Source organism: Pelodiscus sinensis, chromosome 25 (genome assembly GCF_049634645.1).
Source record: "Pelodiscus sinensis isolate JC-2024 chromosome 25, ASM4963464v1, whole genome shotgun sequence".
Lineage (NCBI taxonomy): Eukaryota > Metazoa > Chordata > Testudines > Trionychidae > Pelodiscus > Pelodiscus sinensis.
In genome coordinates this window covers 3,114,000-3,132,364 of record NC_134735.1, presented here as the reverse complement: position 1 = coordinate 3,132,364, position 18,365 = coordinate 3,114,000, and the positions used below count along the sequence as shown (strand labels likewise).

General features: G+C 45.7%; 1 protein-coding gene across 3 annotated transcripts in view; it reads right to left on the bottom strand.

The window, feature by feature from the left end:
- Positions 1–3,720: 3,720 nt before the first annotated feature.
- The window catches only part of RNF19B (ring finger protein 19B), a 43,050-nt gene continuing 28,405 nt past the window's right edge, over positions 3,721–18,365 (bottom strand). For all 3 annotated transcript variants that reach the window (XM_075908732.1, XM_075908733.1, XM_075908731.1), the window contains 8 exons: positions 13,767–13,972; positions 11,929–12,073; positions 11,435–11,597; positions 10,318–10,432; positions 9,563–9,703; positions 8,980–9,187; positions 7,984–8,115; positions 3,721–4,452 (listed from right to left, as the gene is read on the bottom strand). In XM_075908732.1, coding sequence (XP_075764847.1) covers positions 4,008–4,452; positions 7,984–8,115; positions 8,980–9,187; positions 9,563–9,703; positions 10,318–10,432; positions 11,435–11,597; positions 11,929–12,073; positions 13,767–13,972 — 1,555 coding nt within the window. In that variant the 3' untranslated portion in view covers positions 3,721–4,007. The remainder of the gene's footprint in view (positions 4,453–7,983; positions 8,116–8,979; positions 9,188–9,562; positions 9,704–10,317; positions 10,433–11,434; positions 11,598–11,928; positions 12,074–13,766; positions 13,973–18,365) is intronic.

The following is an 18,365-nucleotide window of genomic DNA, read 5'->3' as shown; positions in this document are numbered from 1 at the left end:
TACTGTGCTTAGCTATGGAAGGTAGGCCTCTCCCACGCACACGGGCCAGACACCACATGCCTCCCTTGTGATCCTGGGCTCAGGATTCCTTGGGGCGGTCTACAGCGCAACAGGACACTGGGGCGAGGGAGCTGGTCCCCCCGTGAGTAAAGTCAGAACAGAAGCCGCTGCTTAGGGGGTTTATGCCAAGGCAAGTCATTCCTTACAAGGGGCATTTGCCTCCCACCTACATTCAGCTGTAGATCTCCAAGACTACATGGTCTTTTTGCTTGGGGATGGGGAGGAGGGAGATCCAGCCACCCTGCTGACTTCTCCATCTCGGAGGGAGTAACCCTCCAAACCCTATGCCAGGGTGGTAGTTCTATCTACATAGGGCACCATGCCATGTGAGTGCCTGTCCCAGCAACGCTGGCCAGTCTCTCCACTGATTTGCAGCAGGCTGTCCTCAATCACTCAACATTCCTCAAGGAGTGCTGGCTTTAAGGCTCCCCCATCCCTATTACAGCTGAAGTCATGCTAGCAACAGCGTTGCTACGAGGGCTCTACCATGGTTTCCCTGAGATGAGAAAGGATTCATCTCAGTCCTCCCTGGGGGCTTAGGACTGCGGCTCTCAAGCCTTCCTTTTGCACTCGGAGCACAGAAAACCTGCTAGAGCTGAACGAGCCTTAACCACGCTCAATCCCACCATCAATTATATCACCAGCACTCCCGTCCATCAGCCAGGGCTGCTGCAGAGATTCAGTGCTGGGTATTCACAGCACATTTCACACTATGCCTCTTGTGGAGGAAAGCTGGGTGGGCCGGATTGTATGTTTCATGGTCACATCCCCAAACTGCAAGGCAGCCAGGTGGGGTTGATGTACCCAGACATTTTAGGTGACTCCGCTCACTCAATTTTAAGCTGTTTTCCTGCTAATATTCTGTGGATTTCTCCTTCCACCCTTGCAGATGGCGAGGACAGCCCTTAGCGAGTCCAGCGCTCAAGAGAGCCTGCACACGCTTGTTTCACAGCACAACCTTCCTACTCAAAGGCCTACGGTGTCTGCCATCTCTCAGGGCTTAGACGTGACAACACGTGTGTGCGTGCTCATCAGAGAGATCTAGCATTCAAACAGTGCAGAGAACAATCCCAATCAGAACTCATGGGGAGAAACATCAGAAAGCAAGTCTCCAAATGCAGGGCCAAGACTTCACCCATAGCCGCCTAAATCTACAACTCCCATTGGCTTCATGAGACCAGGATTTTCTCTCCCATGTATTCTCCACACCTTAGAACCCACAGCCAAGCTGTGAATGAAAGAACTCAGGAGGTAGCTGAATCCTTTGAAGTGGCATAACCCAGCGACAGACCTAGACAGGTGCCACCATGGAGCCAGACAGACGTGGTTAATTTCTCCTTGCGGGCCTATGTTCCCTGCCCACTTCTTGCCCTACTCAATCATTAGGGACTGTTCCCTTATTTTATTTGTACAGCCTCTCTCCTACTCCACTGCAGTGACTGCCCAGGCCCCACTGTGTACTCTTTCCTTCGTCTGGGATGTCTCATTACTGCTTGCCTTGCTTTGTGCCCCATGTACGGCTTTGTTCGGTCTCTCCTTATTAGGGGTGCTTGAGTTGCCTAACAGAGACCTCCTTTCCTTACCAGGCAGTCACCTGGCACTGTATGGTCTCCTGGGCGAGGGGTGTGGAAATAGCAAAGGAGCTGTGCATTGAGGTGAAGGACACCACCCCTCCATGCTGACAGGAGAAGACTTTCCAACAGAGGTTGCTTCTGTGCCAACAAAACCCAAGCTCTACCTAGCCAGCTGACAAAGGGAGAGCCGGGAAGAGGGTAGGCACACACCTTGTTTCCGGGAGTGAACTCATGACCAAAGTGCTCCTCATGTCTTTTCTTCACTAGCAGTTGCCCACTGTGCACTTGGGCTACAAGGCTTGGTGTAATCCATGCCCCCCACATCCCCCCTTTTACTCTCAACTCTAGGCTATTGTGCAGTTACTCCTCACATCCCCGATGCTGCCTTACCTAGTTCCTAGATCTGCATTTGCAGGTCTCACATGGCTTCCCCTTCTCCAGACAGGTCCTTCAGGGATGCAAGACATGCTGCAGACTGTTTGCACTGCATGGGAAGCGGAGCCTTACCAGCCTACACAGTCTTAATCCAACTCAAGGTTTGCAATCTACTTTCTAATCCCGGGAATCCCCACCCATCCTCTAAACCCTGCTACCTGCTCTCTTGGTCACAGTGTTTGCCAGCAACTCTGTGCCTCTCCAGTTGTGGCTGCCAAGCTACATTCAACAATCCTAACTAGAAGCGACTTTCCGCAAAGATCATGAACACAGGCTACTGTGTAGATCTGAATACAACTGTGAGCTAGTTGTGACTAAATGAAGATATGAAAAGTTTCCTCAGCTGAACACAGTATGGGCACATCCCATCATGTTTTCTATATTGCTCGTGTAAGGGTTTTGTAATCCTCACTCCCAACTTTATCATTCCCTTTCATCTACTGCTGTTGGCAGTCACTACTGGTAGGGGGCGCTGGAGTATTATATACAGTATTTGCTTCACCGCGCCCCATTTCTCCTCCGCCTGTCGCTGGTATGCTGCTAACATGAGTCAGCCTCAGAGCTGCAATTTCATTCCTTATCAAAATCCTGGTCCCTCGATCAGTCTCTTTCTCTTCTTTAGGTAGCTACTCATCCTCAAGGTGGGAAAATGGTGAAATATTCCTCTTGGTTTGTAACACATTGGCTGCCTAATGGGTCGTTTAGCCAGCTGTATTTTGTACCACAGTGAAGTGGTGGGCGGATGCTGCACTCTTTCCATACTGTCCCATCCAAAATAACAGCATCAAAACCTTACCTTAACCTTCCATTAATGACCATCGCTCCTGGCTCTGCAGCTCACTCCACACACTGGGAGAGGAAAACAGGTCCATTCTCAGTGACGGTAGCAAGCCACCTTCGCTCACGGTAAAGCTCAGCTAGGAGAGCATTCGGCTAGTTCCTCACCATCCTCCATTGACTAAATGGCACCTTATATTTACAAATGCATTGAACAGTAGCTGCTTGGCCAGCTGAGGGGGGAGAAGAGAGAAGATGGTGCTGGAGAAGGCTTGAACGTGTAAACCTGCGTTAGAAGTCTGCAATACTAGCAGGTAAGTGCCAAAAAGCTGGATAGGAAGTTGCAGGAGCCATCACGGCTTTGTAATGGAACATGGAATTGTTCTACACTCATTTTGATTCCTTCACAGCTTGCTGGAGACTGTTTACCTCCAAAGGGTTTCTCCTGTCTAGTGCAGCCCTATTCTTCACTCCATAGCCTCCATGGACATAGTAGTATTCATCGGGGTACAGCGCATAACAGGCTGGCTTAGAAGTCCCCTCTAGAATTACACTAATGTAGCAATTTCAGAAGTCAGACAGTGGCCTCTAGAGGGCAGACAATACACAGCAACCTTCCCCCCACCCTGCCTTGCCCAGATTTCTCAGTGACACAGGAATAACACACTGATGGAAAATAGTGCCTCCCTACCACGACCCAGTTTCACACCCAACATCTGAACTATAATTACACCTGCTTGCACAGAAGTCTGCAGCTACTGTGCTAATTCCACCACTAGCACCAACAGAGGAGCAAAGAAACAAGTGAAGAGAGTCACTGAGCACAGGTTTGTCCCCTTCTTTAAATCTCTGACAAGGAAGAAATGGAGGCAAGTTGAATTACAACAGAAATCTTTATTAAAACAATTCCGCAGCAGTATTTTTGCAGACTCACAGTATACACGCACACATACATATGTACACTCAGACACCTCTCAGAGCGCTTGAACCAATAAATTAAAAATGAGAGGGCAGGGGATTTTTCTTTTTATCGTAAGAAATGGCATTTTGCCCCTCGGCCAGACCGGGGAAGCTGGCAGAATCAGAAACAGAAGCCAACAAAGGACACTCTCAGCCCCCAAGGATGCAGTGACAATAAGCATGCTTCTCTGGAAGGCAACTTCATACTCTGGCTTCAATGCACTCCAGTTTAGAGACTGTTTCCTCTGGCCTGTGCCCTTCTTCACGGGCACACTGGCTCAGATGGGCACTTGGGCTCTCAGCACCTCTGGCTTTTGGGGTCTGTGGGCAGGCTACAGTCTGCGGGTGGGGGGAATCATACTCGTCCGAGGTAATGTCGGGCACATCATCCGACTGGCTGTCGGAGCTCTCCAGGTCACTCCGTATGCTCTCAGGCTGTGCCAGGGTGATGTCCCAGGTTTTGCTGGCAATGCAGTCCTTCCGCTCACAGCTTTGGTGTTTGCATGTCTGCTCCTGCTCCTCCTCCTCGTTTTCTGCCATCTGGGCATGGACATGGAGCGAGTCCTCTGTGCTGCTGCCACTAACGAGTTGGTAGTGACTCGGTTTGGCCTCTATGTCCACTTGGATCTCCATGTTATTGCACTCTCTGTGGAAACAAGCATCATTTTGGTCAGTGACCAGCTACAGCAGAAGTCTTGGGTTATTCAGCTTAGCAAGTTACCTTGAGTTCTCACTCAACAGCAAGCTTCATGACAGGCACATATGGGAACGCCATTCACCGCACGCACCATGCTGACAGGACAGGCAATGCTACAATAATTAACTCTCCTAAGATTATCCCCCTTTTGTGATTAGAGAAACAGAGGCAGATTCTGTGGCACAACTAGAAACAGCCCGAGTCCTGGATCCAAATGCCTATCACTAACTTCTAGTGAAACAAAAAACAGGACTGTGTAGCACTTTAAAGACTAACAAGATGGTTTAATAGGTGATGAGCTTTCGTGGGCCAGACCCACTTCCCTGGCCCACGAAAGCTCATCACCTATTAAACCATCTTGTTAGTCTTTAAAGTGCTACACAGTCCTGTTTTTTGTTTCAGCTACACCAGACTAACACGGTTACATTTCTACCACTAACTTCTAGTGAACACAGTTTGCTTCCAACAGTCCCAAATCTTTGTTCTGTGCAAGACTAAGCCAAGGAAATGTTCCCTTCCGGTGAGACCTTGCTAGAGGAAGTATGTCATAATTTCAAGAAAGATGTGACACACCAACAACTCCAGACAGAGGACTGCTTAGCAAGGCAGGGCTGTGACCAACTGGTTTGACGGGTTACTGTCCAACGATACATCGTATTAATAAGCACACTTAGCCAGACTCTGGAACCCATGCATGTTTAGTGGGTTTCCACATGTATGGGTCCCACTGTTTTCAATTACCAACCCTTAAATCATGCCCTATAATGGGAGGACCTACTGAAGCTACCTTAGAAAATATGGCAAAAGACCAGCTTGGCTTAACAAGGAGATCTTGCATGATCTCAAAATAAAAAAGGAGTCATATAAAAAATGGAAACTAGGACAACTAACAAAGGATGAATATAGGCAAGCAACACGGGAATGCAGGGGCAAGATCAGAAAGGCAAAGGCACAAAATGAGATCAAACTAGCTACAGGCATAAAGGGAAACAAGAAGACCTTTTATAAATACATTAAAAGCAAGAGGAAGACCAAGGACAGGGTAGGCCCACTGCTTAGTGAGGAGGGAGAAGCAGTAACAGGAAACTTGGAAATGGCGGAGATGCTCAATGACTTCTTTGTTTCGGTCTTCACCGAGAAGTCTGGAGGTGTGCCTAACGTAGTGAATACAAGCAGAGAGAGGGTAAGTTTAGAAGATAGGATACACAAAGAACAAGTTAAAAATCACTTAGGAAAGTTAGATGTCAGCAAGTCACCAGGTCCTGATGAAATGCATCCCAGGATACTCAAGGAGCTGATAGAGGAGGTATCTGAGGCTTTAGCTATGATCTTTGAAAAATCATGGCAGACAGGGGAGATTCCAGAAGACTGGAAAAGGGCAAATATTGTGCCCATCTATAAAAAGGGGAATAAGAACAACCCAGGAAACTACAGACCGGTCAGTTTAACGTCTGTCCCAGGGAAGATAATGGAGCAGGTGATTAAGGAAATCATATGCAAACACTTGGAAGGTAAGAAAGTGATAGGGAATAGCCAGCATGGGTTTGTGAAGAACAAGTCATGCCAAACTAATCTGATAGCTTTCTTTGATAAGATAACGAGCCTTGTGGATAAGGGAGAAGCGGTGGATGTCATATACCTAGACTTTAGTAAGGCATTTGATACGGTCTCGCATGATATTCTTATTGATAAACTAGGCAAATATAACTTAGATAGGGCCACGATAAGGTGGGTGCATAATTGGCTGGATAACCGTAGTCAGAGAGTTGTTGTTAACGGTTCTAAATCCTGCTGGAAAGGGATAACAAGTGGAGTTCCTCAAGGGTCTGTTTTGGGACCCGTACTGTTCAATATCTTCATCAATGATGTAGATATTGGGATAGAGAGTACACTTATTAAGTTTGCAGATGATACCAAACTGGGTGGGGTTGCAACTTCTTTGGAGGATAGGGACATAATTCAAAATGACCTTAGCAAGTTAGAGAAATGGTCAGAGGTAAACAGGATGAGGTTTAATAAAGAGAAATGCAAAGTGCTCCACTTAGGAAGGAACAATCAGTTCCATACATACAAGATGGGAAGCGACTGTCTAGGAAGGAGCATGGCGGAAAGGGATCTAGGGGTCATAGTGGACCACAAGTTGAATATGAGTCAACAGTGTGATGCTGTTGCAAAAAAAGCAAATATGATTCTAGGTTGTATCAACAGGTGTGTTGTAAGCAAAACTCGTGAAGTCATTCTGCCGCTCTACTCTGCACTAGTTAGGCCTCAGCTGGAGTACTGTGTCCAGTTCTGGGCACCACATTTCAAGAAAGATGTGGAGAAATTGGAAAGGGTACAGAGAAGAGCGACAAGAATGATTAAAGGTTTAGAGAACATGACCTATGAAGCCAGGCTTCATGAACTGGGCTTGTTTAGTTTGGAAAAAAGAAGATTAAGGGGGGACATGATAGCGGTTTTCAAATATCTAAAAGGGTGTCACAAGGAGGAAGGCGAAAATTTGTTCCTCTTGGTTTCTGAGGACAGGACAAGGAGTAATGGGCTTAAAGTGCAGCAGGGGAGGTTTAGATTGGACATTAGGAAAAAATTCCTAACTGTCAGGGTGGTCAAATATTGGAATAAATTGCCAAGGGAGGTGGTGGAATCTCCCTCTCTGGAGATATTTAAGAACAGGTTAGATAGACATCTGTCAGGGATGGTGTAGACGGAGCTTGGTCCTGCCTTGAGGGCGGGGGGCTGGACTCGATGACCTCTCGAGGTCCCTTCCAGTCCTATTATTCTATGATTCTATGATTCTACCTGCAGAGATGGTGCAGTTCTGAACACCATGCACATGGTACAATTGTCCAACTAGAGCAGGGATGGGCAACCTAAGGCCAGGGGCCGGCTGCTGCCCTGCCTTGCCTGGAACCAGCCCGAGGTTCAGGGTTTCCCTCGGCATTTGGGGGAGCCTGTGCTAGCTCTTGAGCCCCCTTGCCATCTCCCCGCACACAAAATCTATTAGCCTGGGCCCCCTAGGCTCTGGTGTGAGTGGAACGTGGGTCTTTCTCCTTCTCAGTTAGGGGTCATGTCAGTGAGGGTTTGGGGTTTTTTTTGCTTCTCACGTGTGGTCCCCCGATTGATTTTTCTATGGGTCAGCGTCCCCCAACCCATAAAAGGTTCCTCACCCCGATCCAGAGAGTTCCAAGCGAGAGGGGCACAGAGTCACAAATGCTGCTTTGCTAGAAAGAGAGATTCTCTGCTGAGTTTGCAGGACAGAAGAACTGGAGTGAGCGAGCTGTCCCGGGGATCTCATCACCTAGTGGTGATGCATGAGACTGAACTACACATACAGTTGCAAAGGCAGGTGGAGGAAGAAAGCTTCCTGAGCTAAAAGAATCAGCATACAGTTTCCATCATTAAACTCCAATGTGCATTCTCCACAGCCTCCCACCAGCACACCAGTTGAGCCACACTCTTGTGCAGTGGCAGCATATATACCTGTCCTGTGGGTTGTACGAACTGATGATGGAACCAGCCATAGCCCGAGTGCTGGCGTTGTCACTCACTGCTCCAAGACTGACGGAGTCCTTAGGGAAAATCTCCTTCTGCACATCTGCTTGCACTTCCAGCCTGGGAAGAAGTGGGAAACATCCAGAATCAACACCACAGCAGGGGCCACAGAACAGCTTGGCTTGTTTCTTAAAACTGCAGGAATAGTCATTTAGTAAGTGAGAGCTGGTGGGACAAGTGACCTTCTGTACTAATCCAGGTCTGTACCAAGTAGTTTAAAATCAGATGAACCTTTTAAGTTAGCCTCCTCTGTGGCTCCATTTGGCTGAGCCCTTTCCTTGGTCTGTTTTCCATATCAAAGTACGTTGTTTATATCCATGACTCACACAGTTCCTGTGCAAGGCAGATTTCCAGATCCAGCACACAGCTATGATTATATTCTGGACTATAATTTTGATGCGTGTCTCCATTTACATGGCCAGAATGACTCAGAGGCAGGTTCAGAGGAAAACTGGGGTGTAACCTTATAACTGGAGGCAGGTTTTCCCGTTCACTGAGTGCTATTAGGAAACAACAGACTTTTGAAGCACTAGGCTAGATCAGCAAGATGATTGCAAGAGCCTTATGTGGCAAACTGGTACACATCTGATACACTTCCATTTCTGCTGCTTCTAAAATCAACCCCAAATCCTATTTCTTGCCATTAAGAGGCTAGAAAAGCTGAAGGAGGAGCAGAAAGATAACCAAACCAAACTAGATTGTGTTGTGCCTGCTATTTACTTGGTGTTCTTGCAACAGGGACAAAGCTGAGTAACAGCTGAAGCCTAGTTTTTTGGACCTGATTAGATCCCAAATATCAATGATACCACCCACCAAGAAGAACAGATCCCTGGCAAGCTAACAAGCCTCCGTGTTCCTCACTCCAGACCAGGCCTTGTGACCCTTCAGCCCTTGTGTTGCCATGAATTGGGTCAGTTCACTTACCTGCTGTACTTTCCTTTTCCCCCGGAGAGGACTCCGCCGCTCAGGGTACCACCTGAAAGGGCAGCAAAGCTGGCTGTCTCGCTGTAGTTGCCCTGCATGACACTGAGCCCATCCGTGGGGCTCCCACTAGTGCTCAACACACTGGTTAGTCCCTCGATGCTGCTCTCACCAATACTGGGGTTCTTCAGGGCTCGCCAAGCATCTGCCACTGCAACAGGCAAAGATGACACAGTGAACCATGAAAAAAAACCCTCGGCCATTGGATTCCAGTAAGGGGTTATGGTCACATGTCAAATAGCATCACTTTCAATACAGATTTCAGATTCATTGTCCAGGAGAGAAGAGGGCTGGAGATCTTCCAAGAAAGGCATTCTGGTGCTTCCCACAAACTTTGTGTTCAAGTGTAGGGTGTATGCTGAAGGGTTAGCCTCGAATCAATGGCACAGAAACGAAAGCTGGAAATCACGACATACTGAAAAGGGCTGATTATCCATCCCAATTAATCCTAAGGGATTGTCCTGCAGTGAGGCCCTGCTTGCTTCCCCCCAGCCCTTCAGACTACAGTCAAAGGTTACTTCATCACCTGTAATGGGTCCATCATCTTCGTCAAACTCTATTTTCACTCCCTTCCCGTTGGCTGTGCTGACTCCACAGCCACCTCCTCGACAGAGAGAAATTGGCACAACACCATAGACATAGGCCAGCATGATGGGGACTCCAATACCTGGAACAGAGGACATTCAAGAGGAATATCAGATGACAGTGAGACGGAGGCAGCATGAACTCTCTGGTAGCAGGGGCCACCTGTTTTGTGTTTGCACAGCGCCTAGCGCAATGGGGTCATGGTCCATGACAGAATTCCTAGGTGTTACCATAATACAAACAACAGCTGTGACCATCACACTACAGCACAAGGGAACCCACTTCCAAACAGAGCTACATTATAAGCCCTAGGAAACCTGCAGTGGAACAATCCAGTCTTGGCATAGGATAGGGCCAAAGAACAAGTTGACTCCATGAAGGCTACAGTGGCGGCTTGCCAGCAGGTCAAACTTGCATATGAACCAGTTTCTCTGAGAGAACTGTTAGTACTAACACTACAAGGGAGCGATATACACAGTGCTCAGTCTTGATCCACAGGCACCAGGATCGGCAGCCTCTGGAGGCAACATGCTAGATGAGCGGGGAAGCATCCAACAGGGATAATACTGGAGTTTGTGGGTACCCTTTGGCCAGATCCTGCTTAATATCTGTCAGCACAGTAGCAGAGCAACGAATGAGGAGCAGAGTTATGAATGACTAACCACAAGGGGGAAAAACCCAGCCTTGTCTACTTACCAACACTCACAGCAGCAATGACTGGGGATGCAATGACAGATAAGGTGACCCCGCCAGTGATGGCCAAGTTCCTCTTGTGCTTAGAGGTTTTCTTTCCCTCATAACGGCTATGGATCTGGGAAGAGCAGAATCACTACGTGAGGAAACAGACAGCCTGGCCACTTAGCATCCTTTAGCATGAAAAACTAATATGCTTTGCCACACACACCAGTCACATATAAACACCCATAACCACCACTGATTATAGGTTCATCAATGGCTATTAGCCAAAATGATCAGTCCTGCATCTCCACACTCTGGGTTTCCTAAGTCCCTGACTTCCACATGCTGGGACTGGACAGTAGGGGATAGATCACTAAAAATTGTTACTCTGTTCATTTCCTTTGAAGCATCGGGCATTGGCCACTGACAGACAGGATACTGGGCTATGTGGACTATTGACCCAGCATGGCCATTCTTATGTACCTCCCTCACAACTAGAAGACGTTCCCAATCAGATCTAATGAGTGCATCTGCTCAAGGGTAAAGATAAGCTGAAGATACAATGCTGCACATGAAACTTTTTCCATTTTTACCTAAGGCCTATCCAGCAACAGAGGCAGCAAAGGGACTGGAAGACTCAGGGAACATGGAGCCTCAGACAGCTGGTCAGCGATACACATCTAGGACTGACAGGCAGTCATTACTATTAGAACTGGTTGGTAACTTGTGTGAAGCACAGCGAGGGATCAGGGTTCAGTCATTACTGGACAAGCCCATGCCACGAGAGCCATCACAGAGGCCAAGAATTAGATACACAGTTGCCCTCGCTACAGGGAGTTCAAGGCCGAGGCATACTAGCAGAGCAATGCAAACTGTGCACTGTCAATGTCCATGAGGCACCTGCTCATTTGACTGAGAACTTCAGTGTCCAGGGCTTTCCACACTTACCAAGTATGAAATGCAAGAAACAGTGATCTTCAGCTGGGCTAAGAGCCAGCTGGGTTTCCGGCAGCTGTCTGGGAAGATCCCACTCTTACCATTAACTTAAAGTCCTTGGAAAACACCTAGGACTCCCAACAGAGACTGTTTCCATCTGCTCATTCCATTAATTCTCATCTTAAGCCCCCTTGCTTACCTTTCTCCCAACGTACACTGGGATGCCAATGACCATGGCAGGAATGGCAATGCCAGCAATGAGGGAAATGCCAACAGGGGCACCAATCAATGTGCCCAGCTGCCAGAGAATTTTCTTCTTGCGACTCCATGGCTTCTTGCCCCAGAACGTGCATCCAGAGGGACTGTAGGGGAAATAAGTTTTCTTTTCAACATCCATATAAAAATAAGACTTGTGGGAACTGGGTGGATGCTCTGCAAGAAAGGCTTCTTCTCCCAAATCCAGCTGACCCTCAAGAATGGATGACCCCACCATGTGATGAGGATTACCACACTTGATATTCATCCCATTAAGAACTTCCTTGCACTGTTCCATCAGAGGAGGCCAACCACCCTCTAGACTGTGCACTGTTGGGAGGAAACTCACAGCTTCAACAAAAGCCCATTTTCACCTACTCCTAGTGATCATCACCATCTCACAACAAAGGGTCCAGAGGATTCTGCTTCACATCTCACCTGAGGTAATGCAGATCTGAGATCTCCTTCATACACAGCCAGCAGAATTCACAGCCACACACTGCGCAAGTCATGTGATTACAGCTCCCATCGTTCATCTTGATAATGTAAGCACTGCAACGTGGACATGGCTTAATGTCATCGGCTTTGGGGAGGAAGGAAGGGACCAAGTCAGATGCTATACACTGTAGCCATCTTCAGGAATGTAATGGGGTTCTTGTTTGGGGAGGGCAGGCTCGGGAACACAACACATGTCAAATTCTGTCCATCTAGGCTAGCAGATTGATTAATGAGAATAATAAAGAGATAAAGCAAAGAAGTCTGGTTCTGACTACATCCTTCAGTACTACAGGATAAGGGTAACGGCACTTAATTCCACTAAGACAAGTGAGCATTGTTTGTCAATGTACACCAAGTAGGATGGCATTTTAAAGAGTGTTTTCTATATCATAAAATGGAGCCATTATGAAAGGAATTGTACACCTGTGCCATTCTAGCCAGCCAAGATCTCCAACCATTTTAAAACTCTACCACTTACAAGATGTAAGGGCCAAAATGTTCTCTATAGTCTTCTATCTGGAGGACAAGACAGCAGAGAAATTGTGACAGACGTTTTCGGAAGGTGCATTCCTCATTGTAGGGGTAAGTTATGTCTGTGATTACAGACACAAATCTTAGTGGGTACAGTACATATCTGATCTGAGCCTGAAGGTGGGTACTTAGTCATTTAAAGGGAATGGCATCCACCAGCTTCTGCCCCATTATATCCATTTAAAAAAAATAAGTCATTCTAAAATGTCATCTGTGATCCAAGTAATGCAATGGCTCCCTGCCAGCAACATAAGGAACTGCACAATCTTTAAAGCCCTGAATAGTCTGGGACTCCGCTGCTCAGAGATCAATTTATACTAGACAGAGGGAACCTCTCTGGAGTTGATCTCCCCAGGGCTGATGGTTAAGCTCTGTTAAGGGCCTCGTTTCCATGAATCCCCTTTGGCAGAAAGCAGAGATCAAAGATTGCTTTTTGGTTTGTGTTGGAAATTGTGTCTTGCAGTGGTTGTAGTGTTTATGTTGTCCGTTATCAGGACTCTGTACATTTCAGACATATTTTAGTCTGGAGTAACAGCTGAGCCACATCTAACATATTTATAATCTTACATAGAAGCCAGCTATTGTTCAAATGGAACAATGTGTTTATAATGAGTAGCATGCTAGGAAAAGAAGGAATCTATTAACTGATCTTAATTGCTCATTTTCTGAATTGCTGATTTTTTAAAGAGCTCTGTAAGTCAGCAGATATTCTGATTAAAGAGTGCACTAAAGAGGGCAGCTCCAGCCAACACTAGAGCATGTGGTATAGAATCTCTCTCCGATAAATAATGGTATTACCAATACTTAGAGCAGGTAGCTAAACTCCCTGTTCTGGGTTAAATACTTACAGCAACAGAAAAAACAAAATCCATTTTCTGAGTAAAATTTCTTAGCAAAAAGTAGCTGCTTATTGTGTGTAATGGGTCAGGAGGTAATACATGCAGAATAAGGTGACCATATGCAACTGGGTCCTCCAACTGTGGAGCCTCAAATTTTAATTTTATTAGTAGTTTGTGTAAGCAGCATGTCAGACCACACCATTACTGGTTCAGAAGGGAAGCTGTGCTGTGTATCAGAGCTGACCAGATCCAATGTTACTGGTGTCCATCTGTGCCAAATAGTTGTACTCTCTGGCAAGAGTTAACACCCCACTTTGATTCCAGGAAGTGTTATAAAACAGCCTGAGCTCTTTCCTGGCTTTACAGATGTAATTAATACTGGCTAATGAGAAGCTTGTTAATTCATACCAGCTCCAGATTCCTGTCCATAACTGAGGCCTGAGGCGTGCTTCGTCCGTACCCGCAGCGTCTGAGCCCTTTGCTGACGGGCCATATCGCAGGTTTGGTTGGGATGCCATATCTGTTTGCAGTGATAGCAGAACTCAGTCTGGCAGCCTTCTCTCTCACAAGTCAACTTGGGGCAGCTGGCACAGCCGTAGGCAATAACAGCGTAACTGAGGAAGACAAAGATACCAGGAGAATTAACAAAGCCAGAAAGTTATCTTAGGAATGCAGTCTACAAGAACACTTCCATGGTTCATCTGTTGAGTAACACAGATTTGCTGTTGAAGAGAGACAGCCAGTCTACCTCCGAGGCAGCTAAATTTTAGTAGTGGATAACGGATGGATCCCTAGCTAGTTCCCTCCTGTGCAAATATAGCCTTTTCAGGACAGAGGCATATTCTTTGTTTGGCATAATACATATTTACAGACTACATACACCTACTTTAACGACAAATCTTATCAACCTAATGAGGATGTGGCTGACTCGTTCATAAAATACTTGACATCCACTTTGGCTATAACATATCACTATCTAACTAGATGGATAACAATCCTTTCCCCTACTACGCTACCACGATAATTCAACTGAGCAATCCTATTATGGATGTGCATGGGGATGAAGATATGCAAAAAGAAGTAGTTCTCCTTGACCTCACTTTGCAACTTTACACCAATGTTTTCTCTAGCATTTTCCATCCATGTACAGAATACATTTTGTTATGGGCATTGAGGCACGTGTGGATGTGCACCTCAAGTAGAAACACATGATTTCAGCTGTGGGCACTGCTAATCAGCTGGACAGCATTTGAATATTTCCTGGGTGGATACCCAAGCACACAACTTACAGAAAACAATGCTTTACGCCATGAAGCTCGTGACCATATATCCTTGTCATTTTAACCTAGCTAGGATCTACTTAGAGATGCTATACTTTCATAGCTGTTTTTTCACTGTAATATTGAAAATAGATGTTTCTGGAGCCTTCAACAGCAAGTTAAAGATGGTTACTCTTATACAGTGGAGATTAAAGCAATTTTGGACTATGGGACAGGTAAATCATAATGCCTGACTAGAGCTCACTATCAAGTCCTCTTGCTGGGCTCCTTTCCAAATTCAGCTTTTCTATTTCTCTTGATATGGAACCTGCTCTTTCTGTACAAGTCAGCTTTAAATTCTTGGTTTCTTCAATTCCAAGGATCTTTTTTATTATTGGTTTTGAGATTAGGTGACTAACATTACGGCTGTGTCTCGATTACATCCCTTTCTCAACAGAGGGATGTAAATTAGGCACTTTGAAATTACAAATGAAGCTGGGATTTGAATTTCCCATGCTTCATTTGCATAATCATGTTATGGCGCTCTTTCAAAAAAGCACTCTTTCAAAAGTAAAACCACAGTCTAGACAGTTCTTTCGAAAAGGGAAAGCTTTTTTGAAAGATCCTGTAAACCATAACATGATTATGCAAACGAAGCTCAGGAAATTCAAATCCCGGCTTCATTTGCAATTTCGAAGTGCCTAATTTATATCCCTCTGTCGAAAGACAGCCTTCTCTTGCAACCATGACATACTGAATAAATTAATTTCTTTATAGATTCCAAGGCCAAAAGGGACCATTCTGATCTTTCAGGCTGACCTCATGTATAACAAAGACCAACTTCCCTGAAAAAATTCCTAAAGCATCATTTTTAGAAAGATATCTAGTCTTTATTTAAAAATTGCCAGTGATGGAGAATCCACAATAACTTTTGGTAAATTGTTCCAATGGTTAATTACCCTCACTGATAAAAATTTACTCATTATTTCCAATCTAAGTTTGTCCAGCTTCAACTTCTTGACCTACTGTCAAGTCTACAAGTTCTGTTGCTTCAGTGAATGCAGCCAATTCACACCCTGCTACCCATGGCCAACTCAGCTTGCTCCTTCCATTAACTTCCATTTGTCTGTAAGGACATTCATCTGCTAGTTGTACTGATATGCTTCAGTTAGTAAAGCCCAGAAAGAGGCATGAGGAGATCCAGAAAAACCCAGTGAAACTAAATTGTATCTTTGTTTTGTCATGTGACACAGTGATTGGCACTTGAAAAAATGTACAGCGCTGCAGCTACTTCAGGAAGGGAGCTCTGGGCCATCTCTAGAGGAAAGCATCTTTATGCAAAACAGTCAGCCTCAGAATTTAACAGGAACTACAAATGAAAGGATGCATTGGTTTTCTGCAGCTTCTATCAAAGGTCAGTCTTAAATGGAGCAAATACAGAAAGAACTCAGATTGAGAAGAGGAGGAGAGAAATGAGAAAGATAGCCCAAACACATGGTTGAAAAGACAAAGATTCAGATGGCACATCCACAAGGAAACTCACCTGGATGAGCTCCAAATGGCACTACAGAGCACTACTCTAGAGAAGCTCAGCAGTAACACTGACAGAAGGGCGAATTATTCTGATTTCTGCAGCATGTGTGTTAATGGTGAGAGAATATCCGCACTTATGGCTTATTTTTAGGGCTTGTAGAATTCAAGTTGCATTGAGGCAGCAGCTTTTGAGACAGCAGCGTGAGAAGTGCTGAATGTGTCATACCACAGTGATTCATACTCCCATGGGAGTTTCAGCAACTTAATCCTGCCTGGGTGCAGCATAATTGTTAAAGACAAACAATGCCTCCCTGCTGACGATCAGGGACTGAAAGACAGGACTGTAAGGCCTCCACGTGGAAAACAGTTACTGTTCTGGCATTCAGGACCAATGCTAGAAGAGAGGACGCAGACAATCTAGGAAAGATAACAACTTAACTCAAGCCACATCTGATTATTGAACATTTTGTCAGAGGGATATTTTCCATATCCTCACATCCTGCCAGTAAACTGCAGCACACTCCTTAACAGAGATACATTCAAGAGGTAGGACATTAACAGCTTCTAAAGAAATCACTTTGATGCCAGCTGTTATAGGAGATGTTGCCATTTTGGGTTCTGACAACCATACTACCAAGAGGGCCAGGAAAGCTCAACATGCTACATTAAGTATGTACTGGCCCTATATTAGAGAATTCCGAAGCTTTACTGGCACTTTTCTGACCATCTCAGAGAGTACTGTTCTCTCTTTAAAAAAACAAAATGACAAAACCTCCAGGCCAATTACTAAGCACTGAATTTTAGTTGCCATTTTAACTCTAGCACTAACAGCAACAAGCTCACTGTTGAATAGTAATAGAGAGGTAGCCATGTTAGTCTGATCTTGCTAAAACAAAAGGAAAAACTATGTAGCACTTTAAAGACTAACAAGATGGTTTAATAGGTGATGAGCTTTTGTGGGTCAGACCTACTTCCTCAAGAAGTGGGTCTGACCCATGAAAGCTCATCACCTATTAAGCTCACTGGTGTGAGTGAACTATGTGCTTTTTAGTCAGGCTGTGAATTCTCAAGTCCAACTAGAGAGGCAGATTAAATGCTCTATCCAGAATATGAATGGCATATGGCTAGACCCAGCACTCCAGGGCTTGAATAGTTAACTGCAGGGATATGTCAAAGGCCAGGTGAAGAAGGATGCACATGTATACATCCTTCTTCACCTGGCCGTAGACACATCCCTGCAGTGTAACAATTACTCACTTCCTGGTATAACCACAGCTGCTGGAGTGACAAGGAATATCCTGACCTTTCCACATTGCAGGTGTGGCTCCAAGCCTCTACATTAAACCCCAATATTATTAGAGAGAGTGCTACTCCTAGCCTACCCTGACACAGCCATAGAGATGCCTGCCTCCTCCATTTGCTCAGAGGGAGCAAAAGCTGTGCTTGCCTCATCACAATCATGTTCAGCCTCCTTCACGCTTAGTTCAGCCTACAGAGTGCAGTTGTTTCCCTAAGCCTTTGGTAGATATAGCGAGACAAATACCAGAGAGCAGCTCCAGCTGATTGCAATGGGGGACAAAAATCTGTATTTGTATGAAGAGCTGGTGGAGTTCCAACAGACCAACATTGCCATGGAAACAGATTCCAATGTTATGTCTGTATTTTACCTCTCTGGAAAGCATAGCTAAGTTTGCTCACTTATGAAGTTGTTAGGAACAAGGGTGGGATGTAGAAGTATGTCAGAATGCTGCATGCCATGGGGCTTATGTTTTGGAACATCTGTCCAGTAGACACTTGACACAACTACTCTCTAAACCGCTCAAAACTGCATGGCTGGAGATGAATGAGTCGAAGCCCCACATTCTTGAATGGAATGGAATGTGGGAGAAGAGGAGGTAACGTTCATCAGAACTCCTGAGAACAAGATTGCTCATCAGTCCTTTGTACTAGCCCTTCAAGCTCAAACCCCAGTACTGAAGGCTATTCAGGCACTGTCAGTAACCGGTATTCCTGGTTTTACAGAAGGATTGGCAAGTTTGCCAGGAAGAGAGCATGTAGGGGAAATAATCTCTCTTTCCAGCTCAGGACTGATTTTGACTGCCGTTGTTAAAATGTCACTAACAAGGAAGAGAGCAGGGATGTCCTGGCTACTAGCAGAATTTCACAAAGTGATCCATCCCAGCTTGATGGTTTCGAAGAGGAAGAGAAGGGGACA